Genomic DNA, 21,123 nt, shown 5'->3' on the forward strand with positions numbered 1-21,123 from the left:
TATTTCTCTCTGGTCCCAGAAAAAAGCATGATGCTATGACTGAAACCTTGCTGGTATTGCACTCATTTAAACTACTTAAACACAAAAATTGTAAGATATTAAAGATAAGATATTTTATTAACCAATCATGGTGCCCAAAGTTTGAGCTATATAATCAAATGAATTCCAAAATAAAGCACAGTAAATGATTAGAATGATTATAGTGATTAAAGTACAAAAACACATGCATACACATTTAATCAAAGTAAGATATAATCAATGTCATTCACAAAACATTAAGTCATTTGGAAGCCACTGTGACCTAAAGAAAAATATGACACAATGCTATAAAACAGAAAATACATAATGTCAATGTTCAAGAGTCATAACTTAGTCAAAATCCGAGGGTCCCAACTAAGTCAAAGTCCGGGCGTCACAACTAAGTCAAAGTCCGAGGGTCACAACTAAGTCCACAACTATAATGGAACGTATACTTTCTTCTCTTATGAGAAAGGTAAATATGCTAAATATGGCTGTTGTCTGCTCTATGGTCGGGTTGTTGTCTCTTTGACACATTCCCCATTTCCATTCTCAATTTTACTTATTGGATATGTGATGAGATGATTAAAGCTGCAAAATTTCTCCTTGACATTTTTGTATGCGATTCGGCAATAAGGTTTATCGACAGGTTGTAGATATTCCTATGGGCACCAACTGCGCCCCTTTGATAGCAGACATATTCCTGTACTGTTAAGAATCACATTTTATGACCAAGCTCAGTAAAGACCCTTCTAAATTCAATCTATTTGATAAATCCAACAACACCAACCGTTATCTTGATGATAATTTTTCGTTAAATAATAAAAAATTCTCTAAATATAGTCCCGTTATTTACTTAAAGGAACTTGTTTAAATAAGGTAAGTATAAACAGCAATAACTGTCCTTTCCTTGATTTAGACATTTCCTTTTTACACAGGAAACTCCACACAAAAACTTCCGACAAAATGGACGATTTCTCGTTCCATATATTTTTATTTTTCCTTTTTTTGGACGGTGATTTTCCTTTGGCACCATCTTACACTGTTTGTATTTCACAACTCGTTCGCTATGCCGGTGTCTGTAGCGACGTTTTGGATTTGAATGAACGTTAAAAAAGAGAGGCAAAAGATACCAAAGGGACATTCAAACTCATAAGTCGAAAACAAACTGAGGAGAGTTGTCTCATTGGCAATCATACCACATCTTCTTTTTTATATTGACAACGCCATAGCTAAAAAAAGAAAAAGACCAACAGACAAACAACAGTACACTAAACACAACATAGAAAACTAATTAAGACTGAGCACCAGGAACCCCACCAAAATCTGTATTACTAGTAAATTATTAAGTCAAGGATTTCGTTTCCACACATTATATTAGAATTAAAATTAGAATTAGAATATTTATTATTCCAATCAAGGGCCCTTGATTGGCAGCATAACATGTACACATAAAACAATACATCATGATTTGTAACAGAAAAAAAATTTTTATATATTAAAATGAAACATTAAAAAGTTCAGACGGATGTTATTATCTTCATTCTATAAAAAAATCACATACATTTAATTCCAGGCAGGATCAGAACTATAAAATCATTACAATTATCATTGTTATTACATACATTAATTAACATTTCGTCTAACATCTAGACATGTAATAATATAGCTCCCTAAATATTTAAGTATAGAAAAATTTTCATTAGTAAATAACCAAACAAATTTTGCCTCATTTGAAAGATAGATAAAATTGGGACAGATACAGTTTATCTCCTTGAAAAATATCTCCCTATCATTACTGTATGCTGGACAACTAGTAATAAAATGTTGTTCATCTTCAACCAGATTTAGAGTACATTTCTTACAAAGCCTTTGGTCTCTTTCTATATATAAAGTTTTATACCTGTCTCTTTCTATTTTGAGATCACGTGCACTGATTCTGATTTTACATATGGCACTTCTCAATTGAAAATTGTTTAAAGATAGATACATTTCTTTCGAAAAAACAAGTTTTAAGTTTGAAATAAGTATCTAATTTACTACTCTTTGTATCTCTTCTTTTTGTGTTCCAAAATTTTACAATTATATATACTTAAGTTTGGCTGTATCTGTTGATTTTTTTTATAAACGGGATAGCACGTCCTAATTTTTACGGTGATGTTGTTTTCTGAACCCGATATTTTGTGCCTTTATGTGTTTTTTTTTAGCTATGTATCAATCTGATGAGTTTTTAACTGATTTTATAGTATTCTCTTATGTTGTATAGTCGAATCACTGTTCCAGGTTAGGGGTAGGGTTCGGCGCCAGCAAACATGTTAAACCTCACCGCAATATGTATGTACCATCCCATGTCAGGAGCCTGTAATCAGTGGTTGTCGTTTGTTGCTGTATATCATATTTATTTTTCGTTTATTGTTTTGTACACAAATCAGGTTCGTTTAAATCGTTTTCCATTTTTCATTTCGGGGCCTTTTATAGCTTACTATGCGGTATGGCTTTTTCTCATTGTTGAAGGCCGTACAGTGACCTATTGTTGTTAACTTATACGTCATTTGGTCTCTGGTGGAGAGTTATCCTCGTTGGCAATTTGTTTCTATATTTTACAATGTTTAATTTTCCTTTTTAGAACATAATCTATGTGTACCTGGTACATTATTCAGTCAGGTATTTCGTTACCATAAATTACTTAAAACGTGTACCAAATTCGACCACATATGCAGATTTGGTTAGAAATGTTGCTGCTCTTAAATTCTTATTGAAAACTGGATATCACGTCCTAGTTGTTATTTGTTGTCTATAGAGCACGTTAACTTAGATACGATCTATGTTAACTCATTGCACTTTTGAATGAACTAATAAATATATTATAGGTTCACATCGTATTAAGATCTTTACATTTTGTTTTTTATCGGTACTTACATTGATTATGTTGTTGATAAATTAAAACAAAAATGAATATGTATTGCTATACAGTTATGAAAACTTATGGTCCTACATGCTATTTATTTACACTAAATCCGTTGGATGTGCATTGATTGATTCTTGGTGAATATGATTCATTTATTAGTTGACATTGGCATTTGAGTACTCTTAGTACAGTACTGTACAGTGTGTTCGTATGTTGTGCTGCTGTACCAAGTTCCCAGGTTTAGGGAGAGTTAAGCGCTCACAATAAAGTTTAACCCTACAACAAGTCAAGAGTCTTTTATTGAGAGGCTTTTGTTGACGGCGCGGGACCATTTAGGCTTTTTGATAGGCCATTTTCACTTTCTTAATGGATAGTTGCGCTTTAATTTTTAGGACATTTGCGCTTTTGTTTTGTATTTTGTGCAAAGAATCAGAGCTTTGCATGAGGGAGATATATTCCTTAATTTAAAACAATTTTCAAAGTTCATTACACTTTTGTAACAATTTTGTATGTACTGATAAATGAACTTATTGTTTTTTTTTTAAATCAATAATTTGATATACACATATACAGTCTGATTTTTTACTGTGGTATCAAATCTGTCAAAACTTTATAGAATCTAATGATTTTTTTATAGAAGTTTTTTTTCCTCCAAGCCGGTGATCTTACTAACAATGACAATTATAGGCGATTGCTATTATGTCAGTTCTTTCAAAGGAATGGAAAAACAGCTTCTGAATTTTGTGGACGACGAGTTATTATTATCAGATCATCGGGGTTAAAGGTCATACCACTGACATGTGTTTATTTATCTTATCTTATCTTATCTTTTTCATTTTTCATTTTTTTTTATTTACATTTTTTGGTTAAACAGATATATTTTCATTATTTCAATGTATAAAAAATATAAATGCATAATAAAAATTATACGAGCAACTTGAACCTATTTTAAGATTAGAGTTGTAAACGAGACAACAAACAACAAAAGGGACATCTAGTAGTAGGATCTTTTCTACTATACGTCATCAATCGCCTCAAATATATTCAAAACTAGGACTATTCTATAAATGTAAGTTTTCACGCGGCTGTCGTATGTACTGTAAATTATCAAAATCGTATTCAATGAGACTATCTCCTTTAATGATTTTTTGTTATAATCCAATCAAACTGGCCATTTCTATGAATTGACATTTTAGTCCTTCAGATCATTTGAGATTGCAGAATATTGTTAACTATTTTAAAACTATCTTTTTTCCTTAAACATGATCCTGTTCAAAAGAAATTGGTTCCAACTCAATAAGACAAATTTACCTTTATACGTGGATTGGCCATAATTACAGTTTGAAATAGGACTAAAATGTACCATCATTTTGTTAAGAACTGTAATTCTGCAGATTCAAAATGCGAAAACTCTTATTTCGGTGCTTTGTTTCTATGTTAGTTGTATTTATGCCTCTTACCGATCTTTTGAGTTAAGCCAATTGTTCCTGGTGTGTTCTTATGTTGTGCGGTTACACCACTGTCCCAGGTAAAGGGGAGGGTTGAGCGCTCGCAAACATGTTTAACCCCACCACGTTTTAGTGTATATGTCCCAAGTCACTGTAGTTCAGTGGTTGTCGTTAGTTCATGCCAATCAAATTTGTTTTGCGTAAACTGTTTTGTTCTGAATTAGGCAGTTGGTTTTTTCGTTTGAATTATTTCACATCTTTCATGTCGGGGCCTTTTATAGCCGACTTTATGGTATAGGTTTTTCTCATTGTTGAAGGCCGTACAATTGCCTATATATAATTGCTAACATCCACTTCATTTGAACTTTTGTGGATAGTTGTCTCATTGGCAATCATACCTCATTTCCTTAACTTTATATTGTACAACTTTAATGTCTTTTTGCATGTCCGTGGCGTAAAATCTTACCAGAAGAAAAGCCGCCGATTCAAGCTTCTATCCATACTATCCAAAAACGTCTATAACACAAAATATGTTCAAAATTCGTTTAAAATCTTGCATCTGTGACTCGATATAAACCATGCAGTCTGGATTTTAATATTTTCAAGCGACCTACCTTTCAAAAAGGTTTGTGCACTTATTTCATTTTTGATCTGAAATAATTCTTCGGTTTTTACTTGGCAATAGATGGACTTTTGTCATCTTATTTTGACACATGGAGTAGAGGAGAGTATAAGGTTGCGAGATCTGCTGATTTTTCATAGTTTTAGATTGCAATATTAACTAATGCTAACTGTTCTGAGTGTTGTTTTTGGTCATTTTGTTTTCTTGAGAGGCAGTATTTAACCAACATCTGCAGCTACACAGGCAAATTTTGCTGACGTGAATTTCACATAAATCTCATGTGAAATTCACATTATAAAAATTAACGTGAGATTCACCTTAAACGAGCTTATTGAAAATTAGATGTTATTTGAATAACTTTATTTTAAAATTCACGTGAAATTCCCGATCCCAAGGTAAAAATTGACACAACTTGTCTCTCTCTGTACTAATCATTTCCTCATGCTCCTGGTAATTTCTCACGGTACTTAGTATTTATTTAGGAACAGGATCGGGATTCAGGGCTTGCCAGTTCTGTAACGCCCTGATCTAGTTATATATTCCCCTACAATTTGAGCTGTTTTTTCGTAGGTTTCTCTCTTGGGTGGTGGTGACAATAATGTTCGTATGTCTGTTGGAATGTTCAGTATTTCCAGTTGTCTTATCATGTTTTCTCTTTCCTGGTGGTATCTTGGACAGTATATTAAATTTACATCAGTTTCACGTGAAACTTATATGAACTGATTTCATGTGAGTTTCACGTATAAGCTCATTTGAGGTGAAATTTACATGAATTTCACGTGATTCACATGAATTTAAATTCATGGAGTTAAATTTCCCTGTGTACCCTAGCTAACTTCCTGTAGTAGCCAACACATTTTGACCCTGCTTTTCACATTATGTGGGATCATTAAACTCCTTTTGTAGTCATACTGTTTGTGACTGTACTATACTGTATTGTATGTTCTTTTACAACACATGGTCTTGATAGGCAAAAAGGGGGGGGGGGGACTTTTGTGTACATAATACTGCTTTAACCCCACATCATTGTGTACCTGTAAGAAGTCAGACTATTTAGACCATGAGTTGTTCTTGTATACCTATTTTCTTCAGAGGCGTTTGTGGTTTGTGTGGTTTAATGTACTGTTCAGTATTTTTTGGAAGTTCCTGTAATCTGTATTATATAATGTGTAGGGTAATCGAGAGAAAACTGATCACTGGTAATCACAACCATCCACACTTTTTCACAGAGAGTAGATGACAACATTAAGAAACAACCAGTGGTGGATCCAGGAGGGGGGATTCCAGGGGTTGGAACCCCCCCTTTTTTTTGACAATCAATGCATTTGAATTGGGACATATGATTGGAACTCCCTCTTTATCCTGGGTTGGGAATCCCCCTTTTAAGAATGGCTTGATCTGCACCTGACAACATAAAAAGGTTGGTCATGTATGTAGAAAAAAGAAAGATATTACAAAATTCATATTTTTATTGTTGAAAAGCTCCCATAAATAGTTGATATCACCAATTGAATAAGTCACCTAATTCATCTGTTCTATAAATACATTTTTTCTGTAATTTAAAAAGAATTTAATTTGATAAATATTTTCACAACAAATAGTACAGAATTAGCAAAATAAATTGCAACGACTGACAATTGACTCAGGGTTGATCCTGGAGCGCCTATAATCTCCATGGTCTATAATGGAAATAAATACAGATTTCTGATTGCCTAACAGATAATCACAGTTTCTGTAAGCATTGTAAGTAAAAAGACGATTTGTACCGTGTAGTTAAAAAAAAATTCTCAATTACATCTTAACTGTAGCTTATACATTTTGGACATTATATGTGGTAGAAAATGGTGGTCAATGATTATCATTATACAAAACTCGATTTACTTTAGAACAAGTAAAATTAAATTTTTCAGAATTTAATTTACACCCTCTAATCCTTGAAATATTGAGAACTCCAACAAGAGCCCAATACCAGTAGGATAAACAATTGATTACTAGTATTAAGAGGCTAGGACAATTGAAAGGAGGTGAACATTGTAATTTCTGTTCAAATTTGCAGTTAAATTATGGATTGCATCATTTGTTACTGTGCACATAATACCATTTTAATGTAATGAATCAATGAACAAAACCCCTTCATGGTAATGCATTCAGAGACAAGAATGTAAACAATATTAACCCACAACATTTTGCTAGAGTTTCTGAACTAAATAATCATATTTCTACACATTCTAAATCACTTCTAGAAGAACACTACATAGAAATGTCTTCCAATATATAAATGCTCACCATTATGAAGTCACAAGTATCAATGATACCTAATATTATGGTAAAACCCATCTTCACTAGCAAAGGGTTACAATCTTTAGGAGGAATGGGTTGGATTGTAACCTTTGTCTAGCAAAGATGGGTAAAAACCAAGTATTATGCCTAATTGCATACAAGTAGTTTAAATTTATCATACCTATCCAATAAAGAATTTTACATAGCGGATTAAAACTTTATTACCGGTATTTCATTGTGAATAAAATATTTTTCTTTTAATTTAATCTTCCCTCCTCAATGGTAGTTTATTGAGTTTTTCACAGGAGAGATAATAAAATATTTGATCAGATTTGAATGAATTTAGTAACCTTTTAGATAAAAGAAAAAATATGGACTGCAAAATATTGAGGTGCTCACTGTCATTCACTTACAGTTGACTCTCACAGTAAAATGTCTGTCCACGTTTAAATACTAGCATCATATTATTCTAGTTCTATCAACTCTGAGATTGACTGTACAAGTATCAATTTCATAATACATTTTTCATTCTGAACAAAATCACACATTTCTTAAATTGATTTAATCTTTAAAGCCAAATATACATTTATATTGTAAAGAGATAAGAAGATGTGGTATGAGTGCCAATGAGACAACTCTCCATCCAAGTCACAATTTGTAAAAGTAAACCATTATAGGTCAAAGTACGGCCTTTGAAAGACCCATTTACTTTTAATATTTGCTAATTTTGTTCTCACTTCCTTGGAAGATTAACTACTGTATGGATATATATGATAAATCTTAACTTCTTGTTAACAATTATAGATATGTGAGATTCTTAATAAATAAATAAACAACTTTTTAAATGCACAACATAGTACTTTGGGCTGTTCCAGAACTCAACACATTGGGGGTATGGGAGGCACTTTTGTAAGAACCTGACCACCCATAAAATAAAGATTTTCATTTTACTTATAATTCTTACAAAATTCTAAGGGAAAATGCAACCACCCATATTTAATGAATTTGAGTGCCTCTCATCACCCATCTGATAAATTTTGGAACAGTCTTAACCAAATAAACACATATTATTATACTAACATACACATCCCTCAGTGACAAACAAACTACAAATTGATTGGTCCCACAAAGAATTAAATGTACAAAGGAAGATAACTCTAAACTATCTGTACTTTCCTTATCTTTTGAAAGAACAGCATTAAAAAATAATTTCTTTTAACCTTGGAACATAAGGTAAAGTTTGTTTCACAACAACAAAAAAGAAACAGAAAAATGTCATTTATTTTATAAATAGGTAATTAAGGCAATATGCAAGTAATTAATTTTTATCAAATTGTCCAATGGAGATTTTCAATTGTAACTAAATCACTAGGAATTAATATTATAGCACGTTCATAACAAATCTTAACTGCAAAATAATAAAAAAGTGAAAAATGTTGTATAAGGTTTAAAAAAACAATATCACATAATAAGTCAATATTCATAAAACCCATGAATAAAATATCTTTGTAGAAACTCATCTACTCTGAATTATAATACTCTGAACAAGCAAGATCAATTAAGAATGTTCCCTTTTCATAACTTTGAATTTCCTTAAAACACTGATTGATTGATGATTGTTTAACATCAGTCAAATATAATGGCTTCCTGTAAATTTTCCTTATTGATTCAATACTCAATTATCTTGAAAGTCTCCGTATACTTTCTTTAATATTATCCTGAAAATAGTTCTAGACAAATTTTCTGGACATCATCAGCATGTTTAATGAGTATGCTTTAAACGCTTGTAAGGATTCAGACAGGGAGAGAGTTGTGATTCAGACAAAGGAAGGGGTGTGGTTCAGACAGGGGAATGAATAAGGTTTCCACTGCATTGAGACACAGATGAGTTTCTACAAAGTCAATTAGAACATTTGTTTCCATGTAATAAAATGTTTTTACACTTTTACAAGGTACATAAAAATAATGTTCTATTTATTTTTGATCATACAATGGACGATACACCTTATAATAGGAGGTAACTGACCATTACAAATATTCGTATTTATATCCATGTAGGTATTCTGATATATATGTATATGTAAGAAAACAACCTACTTAGCCATTGCATATTTTCAGCATGATATGATATATTATTGCTTATGATTGGTCTTAAAGGATTTTTTTTTATATATCTTGTGAAAATAGTGATATTATAATAGAGCAATGATACTAGATCTGTTTCTTCACATTAATCATGATAATAAAAAAACAACCGAAATAACTGTAGCCTCATTTACAATTTCAACATAAAATTGTTTGAGCAGTGAGAAAATGGGACAGTTATATGAAAGTAAGTGAGGCATCTCTACAACTTTAATGCTGTAGTCGTCAGATATATTTTGATTGAAGCAATGTCACAAGTACAATACAACAAAAACGGATTGTTCATATTACATAAAAATGAAGTAAAGCTTTGAAAATAATCTTTTCTGTAAACAACCCTTCAAAATCACACTCAATTTAAAGTCAGATGCCCTGCACATTTAATTCTATTTCAGATCTTCATAATTTTCACTAACTTATCTATCTGAGTACATACTAAGATAACATGAGAAAATTTGTAATGGACAGAAACTCCTAGATTTCATACGATCCCAATAAAACTATGTAAAAGTCATGTTATGCAATAGGATTGGATTTCATCAGTTTTAGATCGGAATTCACCATTTCTGTCACAAGAGTCTGAAAAATACAAATAAAACCATTAATCACCTAAATAAAGAGGAATAACTCTTGTTTGAAATGTTAACAAGTCATGTTTTTTATTTAATTTAAGACTATACAGATATTTTATTTTGATATATGAATAACCCTTCAGTAATACTTGTATCAAATATATAACAGTGATGAAAGGACACACAAAGAAGAATGGTCAACAATTAACTTCTTAATGAAAAGGAGTAGTCTGCCATAGTTTAAGATAAATGTTGTTGTATAAATCAGACCATTGCTTTTATCTTTTGAATGGTACATATTTTGTAATCACTGGGCCATTTATAGCTTACTATATGTAATGGGTTTGCTCATTGTTGACAGCCATACTGTGACCTGTAATTGTTCAGATCTTTGTTCAATGGGTAATTGCCTCATTTGGGATCATACCACATTAGCATATTTATAGAATCATTGCAATATTTAAATTCCAGCCTATCAAGTTATTTCACTCATCCAGTAAGTCCTTATATATCATATTATAGCAGGTAGGCAAGGTATGCATTTGACTTGAGTAATTTGCATATATTTCTGCCCCTTGCAATGAGATTATCCCCTCCATAATGGTTTCAGCCTACATGCATAAATGAAATCTTCTTACCGAATATACCCATGATACCCCTGGGAAAACCAACAGAATTTGGTCATTTACTAATAGTAAGATGACAAAATGCATTGGTTACAGGAACTGACATCTAGATGGCTATTTTTAGAGAATGTATGTTGTTGGGTTACTTTCTTGATGACCTTTTATGTGACATAATCTGTTATTTATACTAAATGTGGCGTAAGAAGATACAAATTTAAATTGCTTAATCTAAGAGGGTGTAGATAGGGGTTTACAGAATAATAAGCCAAAAATAAAAGGTAGTAAAAAAGGGCAAAAAATAGTGGGGGTAATAAAATATACAGAATAGAGAATAATTTGCCATAAAATAAATAGAGAAAAATGGCTTTAAAAAATCAAAGAATATAGAAATGAAGACCTCTCCCCAAATTAAGACCATCACTTTATTGATACATGTACTCACATCAAATGAATATTTATGTTCCCATTTCAACACAGTCTTAGCTTTAGTACAATCTCCTAAAAGGAATTCCTGAAATGATAAAATACTAAAAGTTAAAAATGTCTTCCACTGATGAAACAAATACTGTAAAATCAGTTATTAATATATGCCTCTTCAAATGTTGACTGAAATGCTACATATATTACTGTGGATTCATTTTATTTGTTGTATTTAATTATTTTGTGGATTTCGTTGGTAGAGGCAACCTACGAGTTTAAATATTCAACGAAGTATGAATTCCCTATAGGTTAGTATGGAAACTCTGACAGATCCACAGTAATACTATTTAGACAAATCTTTTATTGAAATTAGCATGGCTAGAATGAAAATATTTTAAATAATGGGATCTGTTACTTGATCTAAATTTTTCACTCACATAAATATATTAAATCTCTGAATTGTCATCCAAAGTTTAAAAAAAAGAAGACCGAAATCAGTTCATAACAATTTAGATCTCGCTTTTTTAATAATTAATGTCATGCTTTTAAAAATAATCAAGTCTACAGGGTCTCAATTATTTATAAAGTCTTCATCCATTTATACATGTCACTAGATTTTCCAATTTTATGTTTTTGTGAATATTTATATCATCAACAAAGAACATGCTTTAAAACTATTCAATTCTATGGTGCATCAATAATTTATAAAGTTTTTATTCATTCATACATGTCATTAAATATTTCTTTTCAATTCACTGTTTTTGTAAAAAAAACTTCAAATGTCTTTGTTACCTAGATGTTTGTATATAGCTGTGTATTGTATTAACATATATTGTACAAATTCTCTACAACTTCCCATGAAAAATTCCACTAACTTCTCAGGCATTCTACTAAGGTAATTAGTAGTATTAATTACAAGGATAATTAGTCAGTAATTAAGTCTTGATGATGGACATTCCAATAGTGTAAAATTAATGACAACATAATTTGCCATTATAACACACTCATTTCTAATGTTTTTGTACGGAACATAGTTTTCTGTTCATGGTTTCCTTTCAAGCATTTATTTAAATAAATAAAACAAACTTTAGAAGGAAATGCATACAGGTTTTCTCATATAAAGCCACCTTGATCTTTATACAAAATACCATGCATTTTATTCATGGCTCATTCTAAATGCAACAGCATTTTTTTTCAAAGTCCAAATAAAAATTTTCTGAGAACCCAAATAAAAAAAACATTTTTTTATAAATATTTTATTCTTGAAAATTATTGACTGATTTTCCCTCCAAAAATAAAGATGTTTATAATGTTATAAAAACACATTTTCAACCTCAAACCACATTAACAATAAAATAAACAACAAAAATAAACATCAAGCTTATATAAATAACACCAAACTGTCAAAAACCTTTTAAGGACAAGATAAATGATTAAGATCAAGATGATGAAGTTCAGGATGATAAAAAGTGACAAGAATTATCATGTAACACACATAAAACAAATGGCCAACATTATCTCATGGCCTTATTACTTCTATTAGTCATTTATAATTAAGGTAACTATCAAAATCCCTAAGCAAACACTTTTTTAAACATGAATATTAGTATTGTTAATGGGATATTAAATATAGCTCAAAATTAAGCACAAAAATAAATGAATCGTGAAAAAAGAATCAATTATTTTTTTAAATCTCTGAAGCTGACCTAAATAATTAACTGGATTGTTTTATCTTATAGTCTTTCTTTTTTTTAAATTAAATTTTTGACTTATCTTTTACAATGAAAATAAAAATTTTCATGGTAGAAGAATAAAGTATCTTTGAGAATCTGGTCAAGATGACCAAAATAAGTCCACTCTGTTATACTATATATGTTTTTCTATATATAATTTTATTTTTTTTTATTAAATTTTATTAAATTTAAGTTATAACTTTTAACTAACATAAAAAATTTCACCACAGACAGCGATGATATTTCTAGTTATCTATTTTTGTTAAGATATTTTTAGCCTTAAAATTATTAAATAATTTTCTTTTCTAAAATATACAACTAATAAAACCATGTTTATTTATTTAATTTGATATCAAGTCATTATGAATTTCAGACACAAATGAAAACTTTCCCATGTTAAAACGTCCTTTAAACATATATAAGACTTTTTCTACTATTCATCTTGTGTTCCACCTTTCAACAGGTTTTCTTCCAACTTAATTTATCATAGACCTGTTATATTCATTAAGCCCATCAGTAACACACAAAGAATTCGTTTACTTAATGTAGAGAAAATTAATTTATTCCTTCACACCTGAGCTCTAGATTCCTCAACCTCATCCATCAAAAACAACCCTCGATGACATCCATCTGTTTTTCTTATCCCAATCAGAAGGAGAAAAAGTCATCTGCACCGAGAGTTATAACAATGTTCAAAAAGCCAGAGGAAAAGATAATTCTGCAGAAATGAAAACTGTTGCAAATGAGTCGTTTGAGCTAAGAAAATATAATAACAATAGTGAAACTGAGATGTAACAAGGAATTGCCGTGATCACTAACTATGCTATGAATGTTTCTCTCTATAGAGTAAACATACATTGTGTGTGGGGAAGACTAAATTTCATCAAATTATAAATGGCCTGGAAATACAATTTTCGTCTTAAAAATAAACATCAATTGAAGCACAAGATTTTCTCTTAATTTATTTTCTGATATTTCTAACAAATAGGATTGTTTATAACAGTTTTGAACTTGGAGAGCTGACAGTACTATTCATCTGTTAGAAATATGCCATTACAGGGACTGCCATTTATCTTGAGGAGGCTTTGATGGTTTTTAAAAGAAATGAAAACTAATTGCTTTTTTTTTAATCACATTAATTCAAATCCTAAATTTAAATTTGAATGTTTCTTTTTCTATATTTTTTGGTTATTTGCTTTCCTTAAAAATTTAGACAAATTTTTAATGTAATCAGTTTCACTTAACTGCTGACTGTTCCCAACATGATGGGCTAACATCGGGTTAACCAAACAGTTTTTTTTTGGTACAAAAACCAAGGAATATGTTATTAATTTAAAACTTAAACCCAAATAAAACCACAATCTAACGGTACACTGATCGTCAATGAAACTTACAACTTCTGTAGGTCTATAAAATTTAGGATTTACAGCCACTCGCACAGCTCCCGTCTTTTTGTCTTTGCCGACTTCGTTCACACCTTCACCTTCCCAGCTATAAATAAAATACAAGATTCATGAGTGATTGATTGTTTCTTGCTTATTGTCCAGTGGCAAATATCAAATCAATACACATTTTACGGTCAAATTAAAAAGGTTCACTTTCAATGAAATATAAATTTTTATAATAACAAGCATTATTTTGTGAAAACAAGATGATTATCATATAGATTGCAAATTGAAAGTGCAATACATCAATATTTTTTTCATTTATATTTTTATAATTTGCTAGAGAAAGTTTAAGTGGAATACATACATTCAAATATATTCTCTTAATAAACTTACACAATATCGATGTCCACAACCTTGAAAGCTTTTTCTATGAATTCCCTGACACTATGTGTTTCTCCCATAGATATTACAAAATCTTCTGGTTTATCATGTTGTAACATCAACCACATTGCCTGCAATATAGACATTATTGAGGCATAACATAACATATTTTAGGAATAAATTCAATCTTAGAATTTGACCTTTTATGTATCATCTCTTTTTTATAATTTTTATTTATATACGATAAAGAAAAATAACAAGCCTAGACCATTTTTTTCATATTTAACAAAATTATACAAAATCCATTAAATTCTAAAAATCGCACAAATTCCAAATTTACCTGAAACTCAAAAAGCAAAAAAAAAAAATAATTTTAGATTTCTATTCCTTGCAACTATCCAATTATAATTTTTTACCTAAGGAAGTTCAGTCACAAATGGGTAAAATCAGTAGCTTAAGTTGTTTAAGATATATAGCAGGAAGTAAGAGATTTAAATTAGCAGTGTCTTGGATAATTTCCTTATAACATGATTGTGTAATACTTACACATGGCTCTCTAAAAATATTTGATCTCATCTTGTTTAAAAAACAGTTGTCATTTTTTTTTTAACTGTTTATTTTTTTTTTTAAATACCATTTTTATAATTGTTATTAATCTCAACAATGAACCATACAAAATATTTTGAAATTCATACTATCATTTATGTTTAAAAATGCTTATAACTGTTTAAAATACAATTAGTGTAATTTATCACATACCTTTCTCAAGTTGAATGATAAATGACAATAATTTAAGTTCAAAATTCTGTTTTTCTAAGATGAAGGCATCAACAATACACGTTTTATTTGACAATAAACTCTATATGAACTTCAATAAATTTTAGTATTATAATCGTAGCTTGTTTACTTTAAAAGCTGTCAAAAACAGAATAGATAGTGATACTCTTAATATGTCTACTACATGACAATGAGGTTTATTATTATAGAATACTTCTTTCTGTGGATTTCATGGACAGACCATATAAATTGTTCAATTAAATGCATTTTTTTTTATTTGGCTTAGATAGCACAAAAATCATCAAATTGCAATAATAAAATTATTGCTTTTGCTAATTTTGTACTGTTCTAATATTTTTTTGAGAAGTTATTTTCATGATATTATTGTATTGTGTTGAATATGCATCAAATATTTGCAACTGAGCATGATCAACCACTAATCTATCATAAAATTATAAAAACACAATCAAAATTACAGGTTTGTCATTTCAAGCTGAAAAGGTATTTTTAGAAACATGTAATTTTCCTTAATTAATTTCCTTAAGTGTTCATCGTTTGAAGAAAAAATATTGCAAGTGTACATAACCTTTTCTCTTAATTCTGTTAAGATAACAATCGCATTTCTGCATAATAATTATATATATGGAAGTTTTTAACGACCTTGACTGGCTATACAGCCCTTGCACGGTAGGCGTATAATAATTTGACTTCAGTCTTTACTTTTATACAGGTACTTACTGAGAGAAAAACCACATCAATTTAAGGTATATTCCAATTATCATGATTAAATTACATCCATTAAATAGATTTCTTTCTTTGAAACTCCATGAAAAATAGGGTAAAAATGTAATGAAAACTTCACATTAACTTTAAAATTTCCCATATTGTAAAGAGTCCCTAGATCTCACAATTTTAATTTCTAATTTTTAAAACTAGTCACACAACATTAGAATTCTTTATTTTAGAATTATTGCACTTCTATCCTCATAATTTACAAAACTTTTCTGAGGAAGAACTTGAATGGGAGAATATTTATATACAAACCCCAAATGTTTACATTTGAAAACTAATCTTACCATCGTGGTCTCTCTACATATTTTTGTTAAGATTTGTCTTTCTCAATATGTTATTTCAAGAAACTAACACTGTTTAGTTAGTAAATGTTCCGCTGAAGAAAAATAAGTCTGATCCCCAACAAAACAATGTTTTTTCTCATAATATAACAAGTTGATTTTTCATTTTGTCAGGAGAAGAGGAGATATGCATTACAATTAAGGCCTGGAGACTGACATATGAAAGAGGGAAGAATGACAGAATTTAATCAGATTAAAATTCATCACCGAGGTTTACTGTTTCTTCTTTGTTACCTAATAACACCCACAGTACTGTATCAAATATAATATATTCAACACCTCAAGTGCAGTATCAAATACAATTGAACTTTTTCTATCCACTGCTTTCAGATGCACTTCTCTTGTTTCAATATGATTCTTTAATATCATTTTCACAACTCATAAATATTAATCGTCACTTTGATATGTGAAAGCTAATTTTGATATGTGAACACTATTAATACAAGATTACTTTTATGTATACGAAGCTCAAAAGTCAGATCTATCATTTCTATTTTCTTTTTTTTGAACAAAATATAATGAAAAATTCAATCCTATCTGTTTTAAACCACTTGCAAAATTCTAAACAAAACAAATTCAATAATGAAATTGTTTTGAATTAAAAATAGGAAGCAAGAGAACTTTTTTTATCCTTTCTAGCTTTTGAGGAAGAAAAAGGCTTATAAAGGTTTAATGATTTTGCCGGCAATGTTTTCATTTTGATAAGTAATCTAAAACATATTTACAAACCACCATTTAGTATTATATCTTTAGCTGACAGTTTATGTATATACAATAAGAAGATGTAGTATGATTGCCAATGAGACAACTATTCCACCAAGTCCAAATGAAGCTGATTTAAACAACTATAAGTCACCATTCGCCTTCAATAATGAACAAAACCCATATACTCTCATATTATTTTATTAACTATAAGCCTACCTATACTTATAGTTTAGAATTTTGAATTTTTTTTCTAATGTTCAAATCAATTTCTAAACTAATAAAATATTTTTTTTATCTTTTAGATATCTTACAGTAACCAAACCATGGACTTAACAATCTTTTCCTTTACCTTTTTGAAATTTTGTAAACTGTTAAATGAAAGGTTAACGAAATACCTGAAGTAAGAAATAACATACCTCTACATAGTCTTTAGCATGACCCCAATCTCTTTTGGCATCTATATTTCCTAGTTCTACTCTTTCTTGTTGACCAAGGACAATTTTTGCTACAGCTCTAGTAATTTTTCTGGTTACAAATGTTTCACCTGTCAATTGGAAGTTAATGTTGTTATTGTTGTTGAGATTTGCTTTTGAGGTGCTGCCTTTATCTATGTGATGTTGCATTATGTTAGTATTTGTAACTTCTAAATCAAGCTTGAAATTACTATCAATACACAAAGCTACCCATCAAACTACTTTGGTGCCGTGACCAATATAAAAAAAAAATAAGACAAATTTCTAAATATACAGTCAAATAGCAAAAGTAACAGATGATTCCTGTTAAGTCTAAAGATGTAGTTAATTCAAACACAACAGAGAGCTTATGAATGTTCCTTTGATTTGTAATTGTACTATGTGTCATGAATTAATAAACCAGATCCTGTCTCTTCCATTCAATAAATACTAAAGCAAGCCAAAAGAATACATGATGATATAGAAATCTTTTTATAGTAAAATATAAAAAAAAAATAACTATAAAATCTGGAACTTTAATAAAAGTTTAGGTCAAAATACAAAAGTATTGAGGACAAGTTACAGCTGTATGAAAAGTTTCCCATACATGTAAAGTAACGTTAGGATCAATAGATATGACAGGAGACTAAACTGTGAGAAAAAGATATGGAGAGAAATATTAGGACCAAAGAAAAAGAATATTTATAGCAAAGTTAGAATCCATTCAACTAGCTCTGTCAAATAGCCATGCAGTACAAAACCTACTAAAGTGTAAAATACATGTCACATCTTGTTTAATTAAAATTCTAGTCTTTAATGTCAAAGAAATCTACATCTTTCTTTTTTGAAACTTTTTTCCTGTCAGATATTGGACTTTCCTTTCCTGTCTGAAAAATTGATCAGTAATCTACTATGTTTATATAACGTCAATTTCTTAACAAGTTTAGTGGTCGGAACAGACAAGTCCATTAATGTGTATCACAATACATTTGATTATGTTTGTTTAGAGGGAAAATCTAATAGGAAAACAGGTTACACTTGAAGTGACTGGACTATTTCATTGTATCCCTTGCATGTTGGCTATTGTACAAAAACAAATCAGAAGGATTTATACCATAGAACAAGAGACACTCTATCAATTAAGAACTTGACAAGCAACCAAAGTCAATTTCACAGAAACATGAAAGAAAAGGAATGGTATCTCATCCTCGATTATATGTCACATGATATATTTAGAAATTTTGATTGGCTACCAGGCTCTGAGGACCTCTTATTGAATTAATAGCTTGTCAAATCATCACCTTATTATTGAGAAACGGATAAGTTTCAAAATCAAAACAAGACAGAAAATCTGGATAAACAATCGTACAATAAAAGTAAAAATAAACCAGGTGGTTACATTCCAGTCCTTACAACGTTTTAATTTGGTGTGAAAATATATACAGCGTTCCTATTCAACGAGAGATATTGTTCCTTTTGTCCTCGCTCCAGTCATTTAATAAAAAACAACAAAAAGAAGTTGACCAAATGGTCATATCATTTAAGAACATAATTTAATATATGAGGATTCCCATCAAAATTGGAGTGTAATTTAGTGAAAATAAAATGGCTATCAGCATGTCATTTAACCTGGCACATGTCAAATTTTTATAGCATAGCAGGGGCTCGGGTTGCTTACACACATTTTGACCAGCATTTAATTTTAGATTATCAGTGCTTTTCATGAAACTATTACAACAAAAATTAAAGTTTCTGTTAAACTGACTTGTTAATTTCTGATGAGGTTTTTACTAAAGATTTTTTTGTAACAAGGGCAACATCAGTTGCTTTTTTCAGATAAATGTTGGTAATTAAATTTTAAGAGTTGAAACAGTAAAAATAGTTTTTTTATAATTTGCAAGAAAATCAGTAAATAATTTGCAGAGGGGTTCATACTTTTATGGGGATTTACGTGGCAAAACTTTGATATCTCATGTAATGACATATGCCTATAATTATTAAGATTGAATATAAACTACTGTATAATGATTTAGATTGAATATGAATTACTGTATAATGATTTAGATTGAATATGAATTACTGTATAATGATTAAGATTGAATATGAACTATTATATAATGATTCAGATTGAATATGAACTACTGTATAATGATTTAGATTGAATATGAATTACTGTATAATGATTTTGAGGGCCACAGGGAAGATTAGTAATTGTAACTAACTGTGTTAACCCTCTTTAAATAAAGAATTTATTATTATTATTTAGATTGAATATGAACTATTATATAATGATTCAGATTGAATATGAATTACTGTATAATGATTTAGATTGAATATTAATTACTGTATAATGATTTAGATTGAATATGAACTATTATATAATGATTCAGATTGAATATGAACTACTGTATAATGATTTAGATTGAATATGAATTACTGTATAATGATTTAGATTGAATATGAACTATTATGTAATGATTCAGATTGAATATGAATTACCGTATAATGATTTAGATTGAATATGAACTATTATATAATGATTCAGATTGAATATGAATTACTGTATAATGATTTAAATTGAATATGAATTACTGTATAATGATTTAGATTGAATATGAATTACTGTATAATGATTTAGATTGAATATGAACTATCATATAATGATTTATATTGAATATGAAGTTTTGAACTATCATATCATCGATTTATATTGAATATGAACTATCATATAATGATTTAGATTGAATATGAACTATCATATAATGATTTAGATAGAATATGAACTATTATATAATGATTAAGATTGAATATGAACTATTGAATAATAATTTAGATTGAATATGAACAATTGAATAATGATTTAGATTGAATATGAACTATCATATAATGATTTAAATGGAATTTGAACTATTGTATTATGATTTTTATTGAATATGAACTATTATATAATGATTGAGATTAAATATGTACTATTGTATAATGTTTTAGATTGAATATGAACTATTATTATACCTTATATTATATAGTAATTATTTGATTGGCTAATATAGAATCACGTGTCATAGTTTAGTTTCGATGTTTATCCAAAACTTGGCAGGAGCGTTGAATAACCCTGACAAACTGAAGCATCAATCAAACAACCCTATTATTCCCCAGTGACTAACCTAGCTCCATGGTTTTTGCACGAGTTATTTCCCAAATAAAATGATGCAATTAACGCCTGTAAACAAATGGCAATGGCCAGGTAAAAAGCCCATCAAGTAACAAGGAAACAAGATCCAACAAGGCTTGTAAAATCATCTAGTGCCGAGGATATCTCTCGTAAACTGTCCTTTTCAGGGCTATCAACATTTTACAGAAGGAGTCTACCTTTGTTGTACATACCAAAACTTCTAAGACAAAATAATTTTCTAATGTAAGTGTTTTGACAATCTTTTTTACTCCCCGTAAGGCAATATTTTACACTTAATTGTTTATTCAGTATAATAAAACAGTTATGGCCCATTTAGTCGGTG

The 21,123-nt window shown here is 29.6% G+C and overlaps 1 protein-coding gene across 2 annotated transcripts in view; it reads right to left on the reverse strand.

Annotated features, from left to right (window-relative positions):
• Positions 1-6,447: 6,447 nt before the first annotated feature.
• The window catches only part of LOC127702941 (GDP-mannose 4,6 dehydratase-like), a 34,876-nt gene continuing 20,200 nt past the window's right edge, over positions 6,448-21,123 (reverse strand). For both annotated transcript variants that reach the window (XM_052207262.1, XM_052207261.1), the window contains 5 exons: positions 17,573-17,700; positions 14,554-14,672; positions 14,167-14,263; positions 11,062-11,130; positions 6,448-10,000 (listed from right to left, as the gene is read on the reverse strand). In XM_052207262.1, coding sequence (XP_052063222.1) covers positions 9,938-10,000; positions 11,062-11,130; positions 14,167-14,263; positions 14,554-14,672; positions 17,573-17,700 — 476 coding nt within the window. In that variant the 3' untranslated portion in view covers positions 6,448-9,937. The remainder of the gene's footprint in view (positions 10,001-11,061; positions 11,131-14,166; positions 14,264-14,553; positions 14,673-17,572; positions 17,701-21,123) is intronic.

This window comes from Mytilus californianus, unplaced genomic scaffold, assembly GCF_021869535.1.
Source record: "Mytilus californianus isolate M0D057914Y unplaced genomic scaffold, xbMytCali1.0.p SCAF_5, whole genome shotgun sequence".
In the NCBI taxonomy this organism is placed as follows: Eukaryota; Metazoa; Mollusca; class Bivalvia; order Mytilida; family Mytilidae; genus Mytilus; species Mytilus californianus.